The sequence below is a fragment of the Schistocerca nitens genome, chromosome 2 (genome assembly GCF_023898315.1).
Source record: "Schistocerca nitens isolate TAMUIC-IGC-003100 chromosome 2, iqSchNite1.1, whole genome shotgun sequence".
NCBI lineage: Eukaryota > Metazoa > Arthropoda > Insecta > Orthoptera > Acrididae > Schistocerca > Schistocerca nitens.
The window spans coordinates 119,143,219-119,168,368 of record NC_064615.1 but is presented as its reverse complement, the minus strand read 5'-3'; the positions used below and the strand labels follow the sequence as shown (position 1 = coordinate 119,168,368).

The 25,150-nt window shown below is 44.3% G+C and overlaps 1 protein-coding gene across 2 annotated transcripts in view; it reads right to left on the bottom strand.

Annotated features, from left to right (window-relative positions):
• Positions 1–25,150, bottom strand: part of LOC126235799 (transcription factor Dp-1) — a 197,274-nt gene that overhangs the window by 117,510 nt on the left and 54,614 nt on the right. For both annotated transcript variants that reach the window (XM_049944619.1, XM_049944618.1), the window contains exons 4-5: positions 4,990–5,108; positions 4,762–4,898 (exon numbers count right to left, since the gene is read on the bottom strand). In XM_049944619.1, coding sequence (XP_049800576.1) covers positions 4,762–4,898; positions 4,990–5,108 — 256 coding nt within the window. The remainder of the gene's footprint in view (positions 1–4,761; positions 4,899–4,989; positions 5,109–25,150) is intronic.

Below are 25,150 nucleotides of genomic sequence, written 5' to 3'. Positions count from 1 at the left end.
CCTTAGAATGTAACAATCTTATATCCTCTCAACAATGGCTCCAGTCTCTGAATGAAACACTGTGCTTGTTTCTACTTGTTGACAGCCTGCTGCATACATAGACAGGAAAGCATGCTCAGCCTTCATACAGTGGCTAATGAAATGTGCATTTTTGGAGCAGAAGTATTCCATCAATAGTCTACTTACAAGTTTTTCACACCTTATTTAAATCTTTGCCAGTTAATAGACTATTAGCTTAAAATTAATAAATAAATAAATAAATAAATAAATAATCAATTATAGAAAATGTTTAGTTTTGTTTCAAGAAGGTGATATTTTGATATTTCTAGCACTTTTTGACTTACCTTTCAGTATATTTTAATGAAATTCCTGTTTGTTGAAGGTCAGTTTGGTCAAACTACGGCTGTTAGTGAAAAACAAGAATCAGAAATAACTTTTTTTAACAATGAACGCATCATCATCCCACATTTATATTTTGCCATGTGATTTACAACAGTATGAAGTAGTTCTGGAAATATTTTGAAAATTTTCAGTTATGTACTTTTTGTGAAAAAATTAAATCACAATATTAATTAGTATTTTGAAAAAGATTATTAATTAGAAGCTATGTTTTGTTTTGTATATCCCTGGAAAGAGCATGCAAAATGCTGCAAAGTGTCACCTTTCCCAGCGCTCTAGCTCAATTGGGGCAGCTCCTAGGGCAATTTAAAAAAAGTCCGTTCACACATTTTGGCCAGTTTTTGAAAAGTTTACATGACCATATTCAGAAATGGTTTGAGGTTAAAAATTGAAATTTGGCATTTTTCTTAGTTTCAGCACCCACTATAAGTATAGCAACTTTCAGCAAAATCTAAGAGTGAGAGTCAAATTTTTATTAAAAGTGTATTGATTTGACATGGAATGACCCTATTGGATCCTTTTACCGACCTCCCAACTCAGGTGATATAATTGCTGAAAAGTTCAAAGAAAACTTTAGTCTAATTTCAAACACATACCCGACCTATACAATTTTAGCCGGTTGTGAATTCAGTTTACCCTTGATATGTTGGCGACAATACATGTTTAAATCCAGAGGTGTGCATTAAAAAAAAAAAAAAATCATCTGAAATTGTGCTAAATGCATTTTTAGAAAATTATTTCGGGCAATTAGTTCGTAAGCTCACTCAAATAGTAAACGGTTGTGGAAACACACTTGACCTCATAGCAACAAACAGTGCTGAGATAATGATGAGAATCAACATGGATACAGCGATTAGTGAACAAGGGTAGTTGCAGTGAGACTGAATACCGTCAATCTCCCCCCCCCCCCCCAAAAAAAAAAAAAAAAAAAACGAAAACACCAAATTTACACGTGCTCAATAAAGCAGATAAAAATTTGCTTGTCGTTTTCCAGAGAGAGAGAGAGAGAGAGAGAGAGAGAGAGAGAGAGAGAGAGTGTCCACTCCTTCCGGATTAGCATTACAAGTGTGGACCAGATGTGGCTTGAATTCAAAGAAATAGTATCGACAGCGACACACAGTTTTATACCAAAAAAATCAATGAACGACGGTGCTGAAACCCCTTGGTACACAAAACGTGCCTGTTGCAGAAACAATGAAAAATGCATAGCAAATTTAAATGAATGCAAAACCTCCAAGATTGGCAATTTTTTACAGAAGCTCAAAATTTAGTGCGGACATCAATGAGAGATGTTTGTTTATAGTCTCCACAACGAAACTTTGTCTTGAAACCTGGTGGAAAATCCAAAGAGAGTATGGTCATGTGTAAAGTATGCTAATGCAAGACACAATCAATGTCTTCTCTGTGTGATAGCAATGTAAATACTATCCATAACAGTGCTGCTGAAGCAGAGTTACAAAACACAGTCTTCCAAAATTCCTTCACCAAAGACGACAAATATTCCACAATTCAAATAAACAACAGCTGCCTACATGACTAAATTAGAAGAAGATAACCTCGAAGTAGTCAAGCACTTTAAATCACCTAATACAATCCAGTTTTCCGGTCCAGATTTTATATCAGTTTGGTTCCTTTCAGAGTATCCTGATGCAATACCTCCATTCTTAAAAATGACATACGACCACTCACTCGACGAAAGATCCTTACCTAAAGACTGGAAAGTTGCACAGTTCACACCAATATTCAAGAAAGGCAATAGGAGTGATCCAGTAAATTACAGGCCTATATCCCTACTGTCAACATGCAACAGGATTTTGGAACATATGAATTAACTCAAAGAGAACCGTCTATTGACACACAGTCAACACAAATTAGAAAACATTGTTCTTGTGAAATGCAATAAGTGTTGAGTGCTACCTACAAAGGATTTCAAACTGATTCTGCATTTCTAGATTTCCAGAAGGCGTTAAGACACCATACCTCACAAGTGACTTGTAATCAAATTTTGTGCTTACGGAATATCATCTCAGTTATGCGACTGTAATAAGTAGTAATTGATAGGAAGTCACGGAGTAAATCAGAAGGGATTTCTGGTGTTCCCCAGGGTGTTGTTATAGGTCCTCTGTTGCTCCTGACCTATATAAAAGATTTGGGAGACAATCTGAGCAGCCGTCTTAGGTTGTTTGCAAGTGGTACTGTCATTTATCATCTAGGAAAGTCATCAGCAGATCAAAACAAATTGTGAAGTGATTCAGATAACTTACCGGTATGGTGTGAAAATTGGAAACTGAGCCTAAATTAACAAGAGTGTGAGGTCATCCACGTGAGTGCTGAAAGGAATCTGTTAAAACATTGGTTACACGACAAATCACTCAAATTTAAAAGCCATAAATTCAACTAAATACCTAGGAATTACCATTACGAACATCTTAAGTTGGAAAGAAGACTTAGATAATGTCGTGGGGAAGGAGAACCAAAGACTGTGAATTATTGGCAGACCACTTAGAAGATGCAACAGATCTACTGAAGAGACTGGCTACACTATGCTTGTCCGTCCTCTTTTGCAGTACTTCTGCATGGTGTGGGATCCTCACCAGATAGGATTAACTGAGTACATCAAGGAAGTTCAAAGAAGGGCAGCACATTTTACATTATTGAGAAACAGGGGAGAGTGTGTCACAGATGTGATACACAATTTAGGGGACACATCATTAAAACAAAGGCATTTCTCACTGCAGCGGCTCTTCTCAAAATTTCAATCAGCAAATTTTTTATGCTAACCTACACAGAGAGCAATGATCATAATAACATAAGGGAAATCAGAAGCTCGCACATAAAGATATAGGTGCTTAATTTTTCTGTGCACAGTTCGAGAGTGGAATAATGGCGAATTATTGTTAAGGTTCTTCGATGAACCCTCTGCCAGGCACTCAAGTGTGATTTGCAGAGAAGCCATGTAGGTGTAGACAAATCAGAAAACACAAATCTAGATTTGATGTTGACAAATTTTAACCTTTGACAACAACAGACTTTTTATACACACTGTAAAGAACACTGATAGCTGCACAAAAATGTTGTTTCCCAAAATATTTACATAAACTCAATTTCAATTTTCCCCAGTGTACAGTAGCAAACAATATGTATTTTACAATTAAGGAAATAGTTTCTTAAAAGTGTAATCCGTTTCATTTGTCATGCATTTTTTTCCGAGATAACTTCTTTGCTGCTCACCAGTAAACTTTCCTGGTAATTAATTGGATAGATAAAAAGTCTGCTCAGCTACCAGCAGCATAACACACACACACACACACACACACACACACACACACACACGAGACTGTTGAGGTGAGAAGGAAAGATTAATTGTTGGGGACTGCATCGGACAAGATTTAAAAACCTGATAGCTTAAAGATGGAAGACAGGGTAATATGCAAGACAGAGATTACTACTAGAACATCGTGTTCGGGTTAATAAGAGCTACTCCTAACAGAGATGGGAAGAGGCGGTGAAAAATAGATGGGAAAGACAATGAAAAATGTAGGAAATTAAAACGGAGTGAAGCAAAGAGTATTTACAAGCTGAGACGGAAGACATTAATGTAAATTAATGTCCAGGTGGGTGGCGAGAACCAACGACATGTTGTAGTGCTAGTTCCCACCTGTGAAGTTCTGAGAAACTGGTGACTAACTACTGTTTGCTTCACTCCATTTTAATTTCCTACATCTTTCGTTGCCTTTACCGTCTATTTTTCACCGTCCTCTCCCACCTCTATTACGTACAATGTACTTAGCTTCTCACTCTTATTAACTCATGCACGATGTTTCAGTAGTAATCTCTGTTTTGCATGTTACCCTGTCTTCACCTTTAAGCTCTCAAGTTTTCAAATCTCGTTCGTTGCAGTCCCCCAACAATAAGTCTTTCCTTCTCATCCCGTACAGTAAGTCTCCCTTGACCTGTGGTTCAGGGTGATTTTCCCAAAATCTGCCCCTTTTCCTAGACTTCTCCAGTCCTTTTCCTTCACCCTTCTTCCCTCCCCTTCAACCCTTCTGTCTGAAGGGGGAGCCAATGGCTCCGAAAGCTTGCCAATCACAACAGTCTTTTGTGTGTGCGTTCTGCCGCCGCTTGGTGAGTAGATTTTTTATCTGCCCAATTAAATAATTTTATCAATAATATATTGTTTTCATTGTTATATTTTCTGATAATTAGTTATCTTTGTTCAACCAAATCAGTATTTACAACATAATCTGAAATAACACTAATAACAACACTAATGAAAGGAAACTACTTAAACAAAATTTTAATAAAAATGTGCTAGTCTACGCAAAACAAAACATGCCGTATTCTTCCAGTTAAGCAACTTACTACTCTGGCATAAATTCATTCTCCATTTCTTGACGTTTTCGAGATCCACTGTGATCAAGGATTGGAGAGATGTAGTTCTTTGGTGGATTTGTTGGCAGAACATGCTGTGCAGCTATTCGCTGAGAAGTACTTAAAACCTGCAGTAATAATCAAAATAAACAGCTAAAAAATATCAAAAAGTCTATGCGACATCCACATTAGCATGGAGAAAAAAAGCACTTCACTCACCATTGGATTAGAAGCTAAATGTATTGTCTTTGGCAGAAGAGTAGGCTCTGATGATTTCAATGTTTGAACTTTCATGGAACCAGATGACTGAACAGGTATGGTTACAATGTGTGAAGACCCTTCAAATAAAACAATTGTGAATTAAAAAGTAATAAGAATGAGAACATGGTTATACACACACAGAAAAATTATTTGAGACAATATAAAGAGCACTATCCCCAATTCTTACCTGTACATAAAAATTATTTAATGTGCTACAAAACATGAGTAAAAGGCATAAAGTTTTCAAGATAATTTTGCCGCTACTCACAGCAGGCAATTACAGTTACCTATAAACTACTTGACAGTATGCTACTAGATCTTGCACTCACTAATAGACAATGTATTTCAGTGACTAGAAAAGTTTAACTTCAAAGATATTAAAAGATTTGGAGTAAATCTACAACCACAGACAGCAATGTGACAATGCGCAATTGTGCAATAGGTACACTTTCTTCCAACTGAGTACACTATTTGTACTAAGTGTCCCTATAGACCCTGGATAACACTTTTTCGACATTAAACTGCTGACATTCTTCAGCTATTCAGCTTGGCATACTGTACATAAACTCTCACAAGTAAGTCAAAACAGAAAGAACTATATCCTTCACCGAGAAATCAATTCTTGTGTATATGTAAGTACGTAATTAAAAATGAAGAAAATAAGAATAAAGGCAAATATTTAGTCAAGTGATTACACAAACTGTACTTCTTGAAAACTCATAGTAACTGCTAAATTCTCAAATGTGGTTAGGACACCAATATTGAACAATAAAGACATTAAGCATGTCAACACAGACAGGAATGGAATGGAGCAATAATAGCAAAGAAATCTATTCATAATTAACAGAAGGCTCTGTATGTCTTGTGCACTAAAATGAACTCACTGGATGGCAGCCCATCACCACATTTATTTTCAGACAGACAGAATTTTAAGAAATGTGCCCATAATGAGCCAAGATCACACAACAGCCTTGTAAACAACTTTTGATTACATGAAGACTCCGTACAGTGGGAACAGGTATGTCCTAATGCACAACTTTACAGCTAAAAATGTTGGCCTCCCACCTCTGGCAATACTTTTTACAACTAAGAAATCGCGATTATTACGTCTAAGAGGGAATACAAAGATGTAAATGAAGCATTCCACAGTGTACACCATAGCACTTTAGCTGTCGCACAAGAAATATTTTTTTCCCCTCACCAACAGGGGTGGGGATGGAGGGAACTAAGAGTCTCCATTGATGAACATTGTAAGCCTATTCTTATTTAAAACTACTTCCAGTTACACTAGTTACATTTTGCTATATAGTCTTACATTATTTTCTTTTGAGAGACTATCAATTCTACTTACTGGAATTTAAACCAGTGTCTAAACTTCTCTTTCCAAATGTTGCATGGCACCTGGGCACACTGCTTTACCCACTGATTCCAATATTGAGACTATCTATCTGCTTCCACAAGCAGCAGCAGCAGCAGCAGCACATAGTCGTGGCCAGCAGTGGATGCAAAACTGCTGGACATACACAAGCCTCCTGCCACCACATCATGTCATGATGCATGCTCCCATGATCTCCAGAGTGGGATAAGTAGCCCTTACAGTGACAGCAGGTCAGTCCAGCATTCCGTATGTATGATTACCACATACAAGCCAGCTTCCTCCCTGCTGACAAGCTGTAGGCTTGATTTTTGTCATGTGTTTGATATAACATTTTATTTCAAACCATTTTTCCATGAGTTACGTATCTTTGACTGTTGGCCGAGTCATATTCCAAAGGTGTTCATGCGTGTAATTCAATCACTGTTGTAGTCATTTTTGTTCCATTCACTGACTATTAGAAGACATAAAGCACAACCACCATTATAAGAACCCCACTTCAGGGGTATATTTTGCTCAGGGCTTACCTCAGCATTATAGCTTATTGAGTGGTCAGTTAAAATATACTTTAAATGCAAACATTTTAGGTTACGCTTTACCACAACTGTTATTGACATTAAATGAAATAACAAGTTTACTGTTACCAGTCACTGTTTATTTATCTCCAAGGTGTGTTTCAAAGGTTTTAAACCTCCATCATCAGGTGGATTTACATTTCATATTATGACATTTGTGTGTGTGTTGTGTTACGATTCTTTTGAGGAACTTGTGGCACTGTCTAGTGGAGAAACAAAACACTATTTCAGGACATGGTTTTGGGTTTCATTTGACAAAAAAATTAAACATATATCTAGCGGTAAACATAAAATAAGTAAAATAGAATACTTCCAGTGGTCACAGGTTCATTTCCCTGTCATAACACATTACATGTATACTGTCATATTTTGTAAACAAATATGGCATCTGCAAACTATTGGGTGCAAAGAACATATAGCGGAAGAGAAAACATTATCGCAAAGTAAAAGGATATACATTATAAAACCATCATTACAGAATAATATTTTTTTTAAAAAATGATATGGAGGTGTTTGTTCTGAGGTGTCGAATACATGTGTTGGAATAAATACTTCAGGTGGTATATAACCCAATTCTGAAAAGTTAAAATAGCTTAAGCTTTGTACTAGTTCATACAATCGGATGACATGTTACAAACAAGTACAATAACCATATACGCTACAGCGGTAAAATTATACATAAATAACAATTTTGATTGGGATTAATACATAGATATGAAAGGCTGGAGGCAGAGGGAGAGGAAGAGAAAGTGAGAGGATGAGAAAGGGTGGAAAGAGTGATTGTATTAGAGCAAACTTTACATGGAAAGGGGTCTTAAGTTTATATCTTTTACATGTAATAACTGCCTAAAGGTTGAGGTAATACATTGGTTAATGCTTTAAAATATACTGATGGATGTACGATCTGTGCCAGTAGTTGGAAGAAACCAACAAACTGTTATGTCATCAGCCCCTTGTTCCCAGTAAAATAATTACACAACGGAAAGAAGAAACGAAAAGAAAGGAGACGTACAGCACAATAACAAGGAAAGCAGGAACCAGAAGAACGATAGGAGGAGGACAACCAACACCAATATGGACAAAAAACAGGAAAAGAAAACCATAGAGAGAAGCAAGAAACAGGTAGAAGGGGTAAAAACAAGAGAGCAGATGGCCATGGCTGGCTGACCACAAGAATAAAAAGGAAAAGCCAACCTATCTGCAACACATTAAAACATCCACCCTAAAAGCATTAGAATGGAGAACACAAAGGGACAAAGGACATGCGCTAAATCTTATACAGAATGACAAAACCCACCATTGCGTCTAAAACGCAAAACTAAATTAGCCGAAGAGATGCTGTCAGTTAAAATTAATGGCGATGAGTCCGGTAACTGAAGAGTCGCAGAGCAGCCAAAGGACAGCTCACCAAGATATGGGACACTGTCAGCCGGGAACTGGACCGACACTGAGGTGGGTCATCACGGCGCAGGAGGTAGCCATGTGTCACCCAAGCGTGGCCAATGCGGAGCCAGCAGAGAACCACAGAGTCCCTGTGAGAGACCCCGCATGGAGGACTGCCACACATTTGTAATCTCCTTAATGACACGCAGTTTGTTGTGCGTGCTGAGGTTATGCCATTTCGTCTCCCAAAGCCGCAAAACCTTGCTGCGTAGTACTTAACGCAGGTCAGTTGCAGAGAAGCTGATCTCCATAAGCGGTTTCCACGTAGCCTGTTGGCAAGTTCATTGCCTGGGATTCTGATGTGAACTGGGGGCCAGATGAACACCACTGAACGACCGGACCATTCCAGGGCACAGATGGACTCCTGGATGGTCGCTATCAAAGGATGGTGGTCGAGAGCTTTTAGGCTGCTCAAGGAGTCAGTACACAGAAGAAACACCTCCCCAGGGCATGAACGGATGCGCTCAAGAGCATGAGATGTAGCCACCAGCTCGGCAATGAAAACACTGCAACCATTGGGCAAGGAATGCTGTCCTCCATGGACATACGTGAAGTCAACGTGAGCATCGGCCATCGAGCCGTCGGTGTAAACCACTTCGTGGCCTCGGTACTTTTAAAGAACTGAGAGGAAGTGGCAGTGGAAAGCCACGGGGTTAACTGAGTCCTTAGGGTCATGTGAAAGGTCCAGGCGAAGCTGCGACCTACGTGTACACCATGGAGGTGTACGTGAATGAACCACAAGTATAGGTGGTAAAGGCAAAGACTCCAGTTCAGAAAGAATGGATCGGACACGAACTGCAATTGGAAGCCCTGACCTGGGCTGCCTATGCAGATGAACCTCCGTGGATAGGAAAAGGAGACGGTGATTTGGATGCTTAGGAGAACTACAAACATGTGCTACATAACTGGCCAGCAGTTGTGCACGCCTAACCTCCAATGGAAGCACTCCGGCTTCCACAAGGACACTGGTCACCGGACTCAGTCCTAAAAGCTCCTGTCGCTAGGCGAACACCACAGTGGTGCAATGGGTCGAGTAAACGCAACGCTGAGGGTGCCGCTGAACCATAAACCAGACTCCCATAGTCAAGGCGGGATTGAACAAGGGCTCTGTAGAGCTGCAACAGCATAGAGTTATCTGCACCCCAGTTGGTGTTGCTCAGGCAACGGAGTGTATTGAGGTGCTGCCAGCACTTCCGCTTAAGCTGATGAAGGTGAGGAAGCCAAGCCAATCGGACGTTGAAAACAAGTCCTAAGAATCAGTATGTCTCCACTACAGTGAGTGGATCGTCATTAAGGTAACGTTTTGGTTCTGAATGAAAAGTACGATGCCGTCAGAAGCGCATAACGCACAACTTTGCGGCCGAAAACTGGAAACCATGGGCTAGAGCCCATGACTGCGCCTTGAGGATGGCTCCCTGTAGGCGCTGCTCAGCAACACAAGTGCTGGTGGAGCATCATAAAATGCAGAAGTCGCCTGCATACAGAGAAGGTCAGACGGATGGCCCTACAGCTGCTCCTAGACCATTAATGGCCATGAAAAATAGAGAGACAATCAATATAGAGCCCTGCGGGACTCCATTCTCCTGGATATGGGGGGAACTATGGGAGTTACAACTTGGACATGGAAAATACGAAGCGGCAGGAAATTCTGGATAAAAATCGGAAGTGGGCCTTGGAGACCCCACTCGTATAATGTGATAAGGATATGATGTCACCAGGTAATGTCATACACTTTTCGCAAATAAAAAAAAAGACGGCAACCAGGTGTTGGCGTCCAGAAAAGGATGTTCAGATGACAGACTCGAGGGACACAAGATTATCAGTGGTAGAGCAAATCAGGCAGAAGTCGCCCTGACATGGAGCCAGTAGGCCACAGGACTCCAGGATTCAACCCAACCACCAACACACCACACATTCCAGCAGCTTACAAAGAATGTTGGTGAGGCTGATGGGCCAATGGCTATCCCCATCAAATGGATTTTTACCATCGCCATCGCACCAGATCTGGCTGAAGATTACGAGGAGATGTCGCTTGTAGTCAGATGAGAGATTTTTAATCATTTGACTATGGATCTGATCTGGTCCAGGAGCTGTGTCGGGCCAATGTGCAAGGGCACTGAGGAGCTCCCACTCTGTAAATAGGGTGTTATAGGATTCATTCACTGTGGCATGTAGTGAACGAGAGGAATTTCCCTTCCAGGCGCTGTTTGAGAGTGCGAAAGGCGGGGGGAGGAGGGGAGGGGGGGGGGGTAATTCTCCGATGCAAAGGCTTGAGCATAGTGCTCAGCAATCGCGTTTGTGTCGGTAGATAACATGCCATTTATGTTAACACTGGGAACACGTGTTGGTACCCGAAAACACATTTGATCTATGCCCAGACTTAGGAAGGTGATGTACGGTACCCAATTGTCGAGACATATCTCTCCCAACACTCATGCTTCCATCGTTTGATAAGCTGGTGAACGTGAGCACGGAGCCGTTTACAGGCTATGAGGTGCTCCAAGGAAGGGTGCCGCTTATGCCGCTGTAGAGCTTGCCGATACTCCTTAATGCTTCAGCAACTTCCAGCAACCACCAAGGGACTGTCTTTCGCCAGAGGCACCCTAAAGAGCAAGGGATCGTGTTTTCTGCCACAGGAATGATTGATGTAGTCACTTGCTCAACCATCGTATCGCCGTTCCCGTGTGGGGGAAATTCAACGGTGACCACAGAGGTGAAAGTTTCCCAGTCCGACTTGTTTTAAACAAGGCCCATCTGGGCAGGCGTCCATGGGCTTGACGCTGGGGCAATGACAGGAAGGTGGGGAAGTGTTCACTACCACAAAGGTCGTCATGTGCTCTCCTGTGGATAGATGGGAAAAGTCCTGGGCTGCAAATTGATAAATCAATGGCCGAGTAACTACCTCAAGCCACACTGAAATGTGTGGCGGCCCCATTATTTAAGAGGCAGAGGTCGAACTGAGACAGAAAAGTTTCAACATCTCTGCCTCGGCCAGTACGCACAGTGCCACCCCACAAGGGGTTATAGGCATTAAAATCTCCCAAAAGTAGGAAAGGTTTAGGAAGTTGATCAACCAGTGCAGTTAATAAATTCAGGGATACTACATCATCTGGAGAAATATACACACTGCAGACAGTTATTCTCTGTGTCGTCGTTATTCTGACAGCCACAGCTTCAAAAGGGTTTTGAAGGGGTACAGGTTCACTACAGACTGAGTTTAGGACATAAACGCAAAATCCACCTGACACTCTATTACAGTCACTACAGTTCCTGTAGAATACCTTATAGCTGTGGAGGGCAGAAATAAGGTGTAAAGCTTAACAGCTGCCGCAGCTCAGACAGGCGGTGGAAAAAACTACCGCAATTCCACTGGAGGATGATGATGTGAGACTAGGAAGGCATGGAACATTCAATGAGGCAGTTTACGCCTCAGGGTCACCTGCTGCCACCGACTCTTTGCATGAGCAGTCTATCCATTTTGTTTGAGGGTCCAGTGAGATCTAGGTCCTCAGCAGGTGCCAGAATCTCCACCTCATCCACAGACGCAGATCTTGGAGGTAGCGGTGGTGTGGGTGCCACTGCAATTCCCTTTGTCTTGGGGACCTTCTTTTTGGATTTCTCTTGCTGTTCCTTGGGTTTCCGTGGCTGGGAGGACTTCACTGATTCAGTCTCCGGGACTGAGGATGAGTGTGAAGCCCTGCGACCAGCTGCTTTTGGGCTCTTTAGCCACTGGCAGGTGTAATCTTTTCCACTAGCAGAAACCCGGGAAGGGAGTGACCCAAGGGTCCCCTTTCTAGCGAGAGCTGCCAAAGACGTTCCCGATGGTTTTGGAGGGGAAGGGGGAGGGGTTGCTCCTGAAGTAGGCGGTGCAGGAGCAACAGGGAGGGAAGTGGCCCCCCACCATCAAGGGGACAGGTGTAGTCTTCTGGCTCTGAGAGGTGACTGGGGCAGGCAGAGCTGATGGGGCTAGAACTGTTGTAGCGGTGGCGTAAGACAATGTCATGCGTACAGGATGTAGGCGTTCAAATTTCCTCTTGGCTTCAGTGTAGTAAGTCAGTCCAGGGTCTTGTACGTCACGATTTTCCTTTCTTTCTGGAGAATCCTGCAGTTTGGTGAGCAAGGCGAATGGTGCTCTCCACAGTTGACACGGATGGAAGGCGGGGCACATGGAGTATTGGAATGTGATGGGCGTCCGTAATCTCGACATGTGACACTGGACAAGACATATGACCGAACTTCCAACATTTGAAGCACCGCATTGGGGGAGGGACATAGGGTTTCACATCACTGTGGTAGACCATCGCCTTGACCTTCTCGGGTAATGTATCACCCTCGAAGGCCATGATGAAGGCACCGGTGGCAACCTGATTATCCTTCGGGTCCCGGTGGACAGTCTGAATGAAATGTACACATCGCCATTCTAAATTGGCGCACAGCTCATCGTCGGACTGCAAAAGAAGAAGGTCCCTGTGAAATATGATACCCTGGACCATATTTAAGCTCTTACGGGGCGTGATGGTTACAGAAACATTTCCCAGCTTGTCACAAGCGAGTAACTCCTGTGACTGGGCAGAGGATGCTGTTTTGATCAAGACTGACCCACATCTCATTTTGGACAAGCCCTCCACCTCCCCAAACATGTCCTCTAAATGCTCAACAAAAAACTGAGGCTTCATCGTTGTGAAGGATTCCCCATCAGCTTTCGAACATACAAGGTACCGGGGCGAATAAGATCTGCTGCCATCCTTAGCCTGGCGTTCCTCCTATGGTGTGGCCAGGGAGGGGAACGATTTGGGGTCGTACTTCTGTGCACTGAATTGAGCCCGTGGACACTTAAGAGACTGCTGGTGTTTGACCACCAGCAAGAGGTGATGTACTACGCTTCATCGCGTGTCATCCACTCTGATGCCACCTGCTCCAACATGGGGCCCTCCCACGGCCACCACCCAGTCGCAGCAAAGGCCACCTGGCACAATGGCCATTGCCGGAGGTACCGATGCCCCAGCGGGATGGGCATCTACCTCTTGGCATACGTGAGGAATTAATTGTGCAGGCATCAGCAGAGCGATCCCTGTATGGCAACAACCAACAGGGTACATGGCGGCCCCACCACAACAGACTGGCTACCATGCTGGATATCAGGTGCAACCAAGCAAACAAGTCCATTATCATCACCAGCGTAGAAAACGATACTACACAGTAGATGGAAAAATACGCACCCAGGAGGATGACCTCCCCCAACAGTTGGAAAATGAGCAGAAGTGCAGATCCACGTCAACAAAGGATGCAGTAGGTCTCAGCGCATAATGGACACGATGCACCATGTAAGGCGCCCTTCACCAATTGGCTCGCTGTTCAACAAAATTTTGGAAAATGGAGGTCAAACCCTACAGGGGACCATCACAAAGGCCAAAACGTGAGAGACGCCTTTTAGTCACCTCTTACGACAGGCAGGAATACCTCGGGCATATTCTAAACCCGGAGCCACAGGGGGGAAAACACACGAAAACTCTGGGTGAAAAATGAACTGAAAGAACTTAATATTAAAGAACAAATGTTCAACACACAGCTTTATAATGCAGAATTACAGTTGAGAAAGTTGCTTCATAGACTAGAATATGATTCCATTGCCAAAAAAGTCAGAGAGTACACAGAGTTCATGGTATAGAAAACAAAAGCTACACAGAAGAAAAAACTAGCCAATCTTATAAAGCAACAGTTACCTCCCAACCCAACCAAAAGAGCCTAAGGAAACACACATCCTACACACCTTTCCTCAACAATACAAACATAATTTTCACTGCAGAAGAAGAGGCACTACTCCGCAAAGGTTTAAAACACAATGTCCAACCTTCACTGGACCAAGAAACGCTCAGCACTAGTGTCACACAGATCTCAACCATCGCCTTTAAGAAAGAAACAAAATGACAGAATAGCCACCTGCCACAAAATTAATGAATCACTGAAAAGGAAACTGCAAAACCATTCCCAGCATACAAGAGAAGAGAAGAAGCCCTTACAAGTACCATTAAGATTAAATTTAACATGAATAATGCAATAATTGTAAAAGCTGACAAGGGTAACAACTGCTTTAATGAACAGAGCAACATACGTAGAAAAAACTTTAGACTTCTTCCAAACCAACAACATAACAGAAATACACAGAGATCCAACATCCAGAATACAAAAAAAGAGATTAAACGCATTTCAAACAATATCAAATTTCTACTCACCATCCAAGAAGCAAGAAACATTGTAACAATGAGCCCACAAGCACCTTGCCTTAGATCACAACCAAAGACACACAAAAATAGGACCACCATCAGGCCTATACTGAACTGTAGAAACAGCCCAATATTCAAAAGCAGCAAAATGTTCTTCAGAATTCTCAAAGAAGCTTACACATTCAATAATGAGAGAGCACGTAAAAACACAACAGAATTTACACAACATGTCAAAACATATAGGTACCTAATTGAGCCACACTGGCCTCATTTGACATTCAAAACCTTTATTCCTCTGTGTCAATAGATACCACACTAAAAAAGCACCAAAAAATCCCTTCAACTCACATTACTGAACTAATGGACCTGCTGGAATTCACACTTCCACACAACTATTTTAAATTTAACAATAAAATCTACAAATAAATAGATGGTCTGGCAGTGGGCTCGAATCTTTCCAGATTGCTAGCAGAAATATTTATAAGTAACTTAGAGACAAAATCCTGAATTCTAATCACCACCTCCTCAAAAATATCATCTACTACTACAGATATGTAGCTGATACAATCATCTTAATTAAAGGCACTAAAGATGACATCAGTGAGTTGAACCAGTTATTCAACAACTTCCATGAAAACATAAAATTCACAGTTGAACACCAAACAGATGACAGTATTAATTTCTTAGACTTTACCATTGGAATAAAGAATAACAGACATAAGTTTGAAATTTATCAGAAACCAACCACAACACATACTACAATCCACAACTCCTCGTCACCCCACAGCCCATAAAATGGCAGCATTCCGGTACATGGTCTATAGAGCTACCCAACTACAACTCTCTGAAGATAAATGTGATCAATAAGTTGACATAATAAAACAAACAGCTAATGCAAATGGTTGTAGCAGCTCCATAGTGGACACCCTAAAACACTCAATAATGGCAAAGTAATCCAACACAAAAAAATAAAAGGAAGTAACATATTCCATAAAATCCCCTTTCTAGGTAACATTTCATATCAGGTTGCCAATGTCTTCCAACAAAAAGACACAAGCATATCCTTTACCACACACAACAAGAGTGGACAGAAATTACCGCACAACATCAGGACACGAAACCCACTTCATCACACACATGTGCACAAAATTGAATTTTTGGACTGTGACTGCAAAGATGATGTGACTTACCAAACGAAAGTGCTGGCAGGTCGATAGACACACAAAAAAACACAAACATACACACGAAATTCAAGCATTCGAAACAAACTGTTGTCAGGGGCCTCGCTGCGATGGAGCACTTCCTTTCACGCCGATCACCTGCCACCCTACCAAAAACCTCTTTCCTCATTACCTTAGCCAGCTTCATCCTCACCCACAACTTCTTCACTTTCGAAGGCCAAACATACCAACAATTAAAGGGAACAGCCATTGGCACCAGGATGGCCCCCTCGTACGCCAACCTATTCATGGGTTGCTTAGAGGAAGCCTTCTTGGTTACCCAGGCCTGCCAACCCAAAGTTTGGTACAGATTTATTGATGACATCTTCATGATCTGGACTCACAGTGAAGAAGAACTCCAGAACTTCCTCTCCAACCTCAACTCCTTTGGTTCCATCAGATTCACCTGGTCCTACTCCAAATCCCATGCCACTTTCCTTGACGTTGACCTCCACCTGTCCAATGGACAGCTTCACACGTCTGTCCACATCAAACCCACCAACAAGCAACAATACCTCCATTATGACAGCTGCCACCCATTCCACATCAAACGGTCCCTTCCCTACAGCCTAGGTCTTCGTGGCAAACGAATCTGCTCCAGCCCGGAATCCCTGAACCATTACACCAACAACCTGAAAACAGCTTTCGCATCCCGCAACTACCCTCCCGACCTGGTACAGAAGCAAATAACCAGAGCCACTTCCTCATCTCCTCAAACCCAGAACCTCCCACAGAAGAACCCCAAAAGTGCCCCACTTGTGACAGGATACTTTCCGGCCGGGACTTTTTTTTTTGTTTGTTTGTGGTTTTAGGGCGCAAAACTGCTATGGTCATTAGTGCCCGGTCCGTGACTGAGGAAATAATAAAAACTGAAAATGGAAAACAGCAAAAATGGGAACGAAACTCAAATAATTGGAGACACTAAAAGCAGAAACAAGGCTTAAAAGTCCACTACAGAGAGGGGTTGATGGTCCCCGATAAAACTTCAAATGACTGACGTCATTTCACTGTCACTAATAAACTGGAGAACGCGGTCGGCTGAGCGTGTGTCATCTGCTAAAATCGACGATAGATCAGGCGATAGCTGTAGACGGGAGCGTAACGGATTAAAATAGGGGCAGTCAATTAAAAGGTGTCTTACCGTCCACAGCTGAGAGCAGTGGGGACAGAGTGGGGGAGGATCGCCGCTTAAAAGATGTCGATGGCTAAAAAGACAGTGCCCTATCCGGAGTCTAGCTAAAATTACCTCCTCCCGACGACGCGTTCGGGAGGAAGAGGTCCAAGCGCAAGGAAGGGCTTTCACTTCCCACAATTTATTTCGGGGAAGTGTTGACCAATGCGCATGCCATAAATGAGCAACTTTGCGACATAAACCGCTCCGTAGATCGGTGAAGGGAAGCGACTGAATAGCTGGCCGAGGAAGAGAAACTGCAGCCTTGGCTGCTATATCAGCCGCCTCATTCCCACAGATACCAGCGTGTCCCGGGAGCCAGAGGAACGCCACCGAGACGCCCCCCAGGTGGAGCAAGCGCAGACAGTCCTGAATCCGGTGGACCAGAGGGTGCACAGGGTAAAGAGCTTTGAGACTGAGGAGAGAGCTGAGAGAATCTGAGCAGATTACATACTGTATCCGCTGATGGCGGCAGATGTAGTGGACAGCCTGGAGAACAGCGAAAAGCTCTGCAGTATAAACCGAACACTGGTCGGGAAGCCGAAAGTGATTTGGGGCGTCGCCAACAATATAGGCACTCCCTACACCCAACGATGTTTTCGAGCCGTCGGTGTAAATAAAGGTGGCGTCCGTCATTTGTGCACATAGAGCAGCAAATGCCCGACGATAAACAAGTGAAGGTGTACCATCCTTGGGAAATTGACAAAGATCACGGAGCAGACAGATCCGGGGACGGAGCCAAGGTGGTGCTGTACCCCAAGTTGTCAAGAAGGTTTTAGGAAAGCGGAAGGAAAGAGAATGGAGCAGTTGACGGAAGCGGACTCCCGGGGGTAGTAGGGAGGAGGAGCGGCCTGCATACCCTACATCAAAGGAGGCGTCGAAAAAAGGGTAATGGGCTGGATTAGCAGGCAGGGAAGACAGATGGCTAGCATAACGGCTCAGAAGGACCGCTCGCCGATTGGACAGCGGAGGTTCAGCAGTCTCAGCATAAAGGCTTGCCACAGGGCTAGTGTAAAAAGCTCCAGACACTAAACGTAATCCACGGTGGTGGATAGAGTCGAGACGCCGAAGAATAGACGGCCGAGCAGAGGAATAGACTATGCTTCCATAGTCCAATTTCGAGCGCACTAAGGCGCGATAGAGGCGGAGAAGGACCACTCGGTCCGCTCCCCAGGAGGTACCATTCAGGACACGGAGGGTGTTGAGCGTTCGCAGACAGCGAGCCGAAAGATAGGAAACGTGGGAGGACCAGCACAGTTTTCTGTCAAACATAAGACCCAAGAATTTAGTGATGTCTGAAAACGGAAGGTTGACAGGACCTAGATGTAAGGAGGGCGGAAGAAACTCCTTTTGTCGCCAAAAATTAATACAAACGGTCTTACTGGGAGAAAAACGGAAGCCGGTTTCGAGGCTCCAAGAGTGGAGGCGATCGAGACATCCTTGAAGACGTCGTTCAAGAAGGCTGGTCCGTTGAGAGCTGTAGTAGATCGCAAAATCGTCCACAAAGAGGGAGCCCGAGACATCAGGAAGGAGACAATCCATAATTGGATTTATAGCGATGGCAAACAGTACAACACTCAGCACGGAGCCCTGGGGTACCCCGTTTTCTTGAGAGAAAGTACGGGAGAGAGTAGTGTTCACCCGCACCCTAAATGTTCGCTCTGCCATAAATTCGCGAAGAAAAAGGGGCAGCCGGCCTCGAAAGCCCCAAGAGAACAGTGTGCGGAGAATGCCTGTCCTCCAACAGGTATCGTATGCTCTCTCCAGATCAAAAAATATTGCTACCGTTTGGCGTTTCCGGAGAAAATTGTTCATGATATAAGTGGAGAGAGCAACAAGATGGTCAACTGCAGAGCGATGCTTTCGGAATCCGCATTGGGCAGGTGTTAAAAGACTGCGTGATTCCAGCCACCAAGCTAAACGGTAATTCACCATACGCTCCAAAATCTTACAGACACTACTCGTGAGAGAAATGGGGCGATAGCTAGAGGGGAGATGTTTGTCCTTTCCAGGTTTCGGAATGGGAACGACGATAGCTTCCCGCCATCGTCTGGGAAAAGTACTGTCGGTCCAAATTCGATTATAAAGGCGAAGGAGGTAACGCAGACTATGGGTTGATAAATGCAGCAACATTTGGACATGGATACCATCCGATCCTGGGGCGGAGGAGCGAGAAGAAGAGAGGGCATGTTGGAGTTCCCGCATGGAGAAAACAGTATTGTAGCTTTCGTGATTTTGAGAGGAGAAAGCAAGATGTCGCACTTCCGCTGCACGTTTCTTCGGGAGAAACGCTGGCGGGTAATTTGAAGAGCTCGAAATCTCAGCAAAGTGCTGACCCAATGAGTTAGAAATTGCGACGGGGTCCACTAAGGTATCATGCGCGACAGTGAGCCCAGAGACCGGGGAGAAACTAGGCGCGCCTGAGAACCGTCGAAGCCGACTCCAAACTTCCGAGGAGGGAGTGAAGGTGTTAAAGGAGCTAATAAAGAATTTCCAGCTTGCCTTCTTGTTATCGCGGATGACGCGACGGCATCGCGCACGGAGATGCTTATAGCGGATACAGTTTGCCAAAGTAGGATGGTGGCGGAAAACGCGGAGAGCACGTCGCCGCTCACGTATTGCGTCACGGCATGCCTCGTTCCACCAAGGAACTGGGGGGCGCCGGGGCAATTCGGAGGTGCGTGGTATTGAACGTTCCGCAGCTGTAAGGATAACGTCGGTAATATGTGTGACCTCATCGTCGACGCTGGGAAAGCGACGGTCATCGAATGTCGCTAGAGACGAAAAAAGTGTCCAATCGGCTTGGGCAAACTTCCAGCGTCGCGGGCGCATGTATGGCAGTTGAGGCTGCAGCCTAAGGACACATGGAAAGTGGTCACTCGAGTGTGTATCATCAAGGGCGAACCATTCGAAGCGCCGAGCTAGCGGAACAGTACCGATCGCAAGGTCCAAATGAGATAAATTTGTCGTGGAGGCAGACAAAAACGTGGGGACCCCAGTGTTGAGGCAAACTAGATCCGCTTGGTGGAAGACGTCTAGCAATAGGGAGCCACGTGGACAAGGATGTGGAGATCCCCAAAGCGGGTGGTGGGCATTGAAGTCCCCAACCAGCAAATAGGGGGGTGGAAGCGGACCAAGAAGATGAAGGAGATCAGCTCGTGCCATTGGTGTGGACGATGGAATGTATGCAGTACAAAGAGAGAACGTGTATCCAGAAAGGGAAAGACGGACGGCGACAGCTTGGAAGGAACTGTTTAAGGGGATTGGATGATAATGGAGAGTGTCATGGAGAAGAATCATGAGTCCTCCATGGGCTGGAGTGCCTTCCACAGAGGGGAGGTCATATCGGACGGACTGAAAATGAGGGAAAACAAAGCGGTCATTAGGACACAGCTTTGTTTCCTGAAGACAGAAGATGACCGGCGAGTAGGATCGTAAGAGGATCGACAATTCATCCCGATTGGCTCGAATGCCGCGGTTATTCCAGTGGATAATGGACATAGGGGGAAGAGAAAATGGAGGATTGTGACCAAGGGTGCTGTCAACTCAACGACTGCTCAGAGCTTGCGACCGACAGCAGGAAATGGCATTCAGCCGAAGGCAGAAGATCCTGATCCATAGGTTGGTCAGGAGCAGCTCCTGCCACCAGCGATCGGCCGGATGACCGGCCACCAGCAGTGCGCCTCGGCGACACAGAAGACGGCCGAGGGCGATTTCCGCCAGGTGGCGCTGTGGATGGGACACGCCTTGGCGGAGAAGGAGAGGAACTGGGTTTCTTTGTAGCCTTCTTGGAAGTATGAGGTTTAGATGAAGGAGGAACCGATGGTGGTGAAGGTGCCGTACGTAAAAACTCTTCACGAGTATGCTCTTTCTTCGAAGACTTGGTGTCGGACTTGTGGGCTCGAGATTTAGCAGAACCCGACGAAGGGTGAGCCATAGAGTGGGCAGGCGAAAGTGGTGAAGTTGAACGGGCGATCTTTGCGCTGGCCGATCGGACGACCGTGGCACTAAAGGTGAGGTCGCAAGTCTGCGTGGCCGCCTCCTTTGTTGGCCGAGGGGAAGCAAGGACAGTGCTGTATTTGCCTGTCTGAGGCACGGTGGGCTGTCGACTGGCGAATAATTTTCGAGCAGCAAAGGTCGACACCTTTTCCTTCACTCTGATTTCCTGGATGAGCTTTTCGTCCTTAAAAACTGGGCAATCTCTAGAGGAAGCAGCGTGGTCACCCATACAGTTGATGCAGCGAGGGGATGGAGGTGGACAAACACCCTCACGGGCATCCTTGCCACACGTAACACATTTGGCCGGATTGGAACAGGACTGGCTGGTGTGATTGAACCGCTGACATCGATAGCAACGCGTAGGGTTTGGGACATAAGGGCGAATGGAAATTATCTCATAGCCTGCTTTGATTTTCGATGGGAGTTGAACTTTGTCAAATGTCAAGAAGACAGTGCGGGTTGGAATGATCTTCGTGTCAACCCTTTTCGTAACTCTATGAACAGCCGTTACGCCCTGGTCAGACAGGTAGTGCTGAATTTCTTCGTCAGACAATCCATCGAGGGAGCGTGTATAAACGACTCCACGTGAGGAATTTAAGGTACGGTGCGGTTCCACCCGGACAGGGAAGGTGTGGAGCAGAGAAGTACGCAGCAATTTTTGTGCCTGGAGGGCACTGTGTGTTTCTAACAACAGGGTGCCATTCCGTAATCTGGAACAAGACTTTACAGGACCTGCAATTGCGTCGACACCTTTCTGAATAATGAAAGGGTTGACCGTGGAGAAGTCGTGACCTTCGTCAGACCGAGAAACAACAAGGAACTGTGGCAACGATGGAAGAACCGTCTGTGGCTGAGACTCAGTGAACTTACGTTTGTGAGCAGACATAGTGGAAGGTGAGGAAACCATTGCGGAAGAATCCCCCATGATTACCGGCGTCTCCGATGGCGTGCTCCTCCCTTGTGGGGGCCCTCACTGAGGGCACACCCGCCTTAGGTGATTGTTCACACCTCAGGTCACACCTCCCGACAAACGGACGGAGGGACCAATCGGCACTTTCGGAAGGTATCAGCTCGGGTAATCACCCCTCCCTGGACCTGGCCGTTACCAGGGGGTACATACGTGTCCTACCTGTCTACCCGGGGCGGGGAATTACGCGTTACCCCGTCACCGGCTACGCATGGAAGTGCGTGGGTCGGCCTTCAGACATGCACAGGGAGGAAAAAAGAGAAAGGGAAAGGAAAGAAGAGGGGGTCTCAAACGCCGCAGCGGAGAAAAGGGCAAAGAGAAAAGGGAAGGAAAAGAGAAGGACAGAGGAAGGACAAGGACTTGCAAGCGTAGAAATCAAGGAATTTGGAACAGTTTCGAGCGTCCGTCTCCGGACGTAGGCACAAACTATACTCCCAGAGGGGGAGAAAGGTAAGGGAAGAGCCAGAGGTGAGGGGGGGGGGGGCGAAGATGGGGGGGGGGGGGGAAGGATGCGGAAAGGGAAGGTATGCAGCCCGGAAAGGAAGGAGGGCCACATTAGCTCGGGGTCCCGTGCTCGCTACGCACGTGTCCACAAAAGAGTTGTGGACCCCCTGGGGGGTCCGGCCGGGACTGGATCAGACTCTGAATGTGGCTCTCCAGCAGGGATACGACTTCCTCAAATCCTGCCCTGAAATGAGATCCATCCTTCATGAAATCCTCCCCACTCCACCAAGAGTGTCTTTCCGCCGTCCACCTAACCTTCGTAACCTCTTAGTTCATCCCTATGAAATCCCCAAACCACCTTCCCTACCCTCTGGCTCCTACCCTTGTAACCGCCCATGGTGTAAAACCTGTCCCATGCACCCTCCCACCACCACCTACTCCAGTCCTGTAACCCGGAAGGTGTACACGATCAAAGGCAGAGCCACGTGTGAAAGCACCCACGTGATTTACCAACTGACCTGCCTACACTGTGAAGCTTTCTATGTGGGAATGACCAGCAACAAACTGTCCATTCACATGAATGGACACAGGCAGACTGTTTGTTGGTAATGAGGATCACCCTGTGGCTAAACATGCCTTGGTGCACGGCCAGCACATCTTGGCACAGTGTTACACCATCCGGGTTATCTGGATACTTCCCACTAACACCAATCTGTCAGAACTCCGGAGATGGGAACTTGCCCTTCAGTATATCCTCTCTTCTCGTTATCCGCCAGGCCTCAATCTCCACTAATTTCAATTTGCCGCCGCTCATACCTCACCTGTCTTTCAACAACTCTCTTTGCCTCTGTACTTCCGCCTCGACTGACATCTCTGCCCAAACTCTTTGCCTTTACAAATGTCTGCTTGTGTCTGTGTACGTGCGGATGGATATGTGTGTGCGTGCGCGCGAGTGTATACCTGTCCTTTTTTCCCCCTAAGGTAAGTCTTTCCGCTCCCGGGATTGGAATGACTCCTTACCCTCTCCCTTAAAACCCACATCCTTTCGTCTTTCCCTCTCCTCCCCTCTTTCCCGATGAGGCAACAGTTTGTTGCGAAAGCTTGTACCCCTTGCCAACTTGAAACTGTATGGACATCAACTACTGGCACAGATTGTACATCCATCAATATATTTTTAGCATTCACCAATGTATTACCTCAACTTTTAGGCAGTTATTACATATAACAGATATAAACTTAAGACCCCTTGCCATGTAAAGTTTGCTCTAATACAATCACTCTTTCCACCCTCTCTCATCCTCGGACTTTCTCTTCCTCTCCCTCTGCCTCCAGCCTTTCATATCTATGTATTAATCCCAATCAAAATTGTTATTTATGTATAATTTTACCGCTGTAGCCTATATGGTTATTGTACTTGTTTGTAACATGTCATCCGATTGTATGAACTAGTACAAAGTTTAAGCTATTTTAACTTTTCAGAATTGGGTTATATACCACCTGAAGTATTTATTCCAACACATGTATTCGACACCTCAGAACAAACACCTCCAAATCCTTTTTTAAAAAAAAAAATATTCTGTAATGATGGTTTTATAATGTATATCCTCTTACTTTACGATAATGTTTGCTCTTCCGTTATACGATCTTTGCACCCAATAGTTTGCAGATGCCATATTTGTTTACAAAATATGACAGTATACATGTGATGTGTTACGACAGGGAAAGGAATCTGTGACCACTGGAGGTATTCTATTTTACTTATTTTATGTTTACCGTTACATATACATTTAATTTTTTTGTCAAAAGAAACGCAAAACCGTGTTCTGAAATAGTGCTTTGTTTCTCCACTAGACAGTGCCGCAAGTTCCTCCAAAAAATCTTAACACAACACACACACACACAAATTTCATACTATCAAACGTAAATCCACCTGATGATGGAGGTTTAAACCTTTGGAACATGCCATGAAGATAAATAAACAGTGATGGTAACAGTAAACGTGTTGTTTCATTTAATTTAAAGTTAAAATATATCTTTCAAAATATTTCATGGCAGAAGTTTTTAATTTATCATCATGATCGTAACCTTGCAGTATTCATTCTAAGGTACGGAAAGTTTGCAGTGTTTAAAAATCATGAGTGATACTTGATTAACTCTATGTATGAATTATTTATATATCCTGATCTCTAAATTATTTAAGATATGAAAATGATTATAATGTACATAAGTGATTAACTAAAATATAAAGTTTTCATAATCTCATCTGGGAGGCTGGAGTTTCAGAGATAATATTTAGACTATTTTATTTTTTGTTCAATGAACCTGCTGCACATGTCAATTTTAAAGATTCAGGTTATTTAGTTTAAAGTCAACAGTAAATAGAATGTTTACCCAATAGACGCCAGATAAGGTGGGTGTTATGTTACCATCATATTGACTATTAGCACTCTAAACTGAAGCTTAATTATCACCACTCTCGTAGAAGTCATACATTTATAATAGACCCTGGCAAGTGCTATTATACTTGGATTATCACAGTGTTATGATAGACTTTGACAAAAATGCTACAAGTCAGCAAATTAAGCCATTCTTTGTGTAACTGCTTCTGGCCAGAAATGTGTGTTCTTCTCCGAACTCCTTATCTATAGAGAACTTGTAACCAGACTGTGGATTCAAATAACAGGAACAGTAACACTATTCC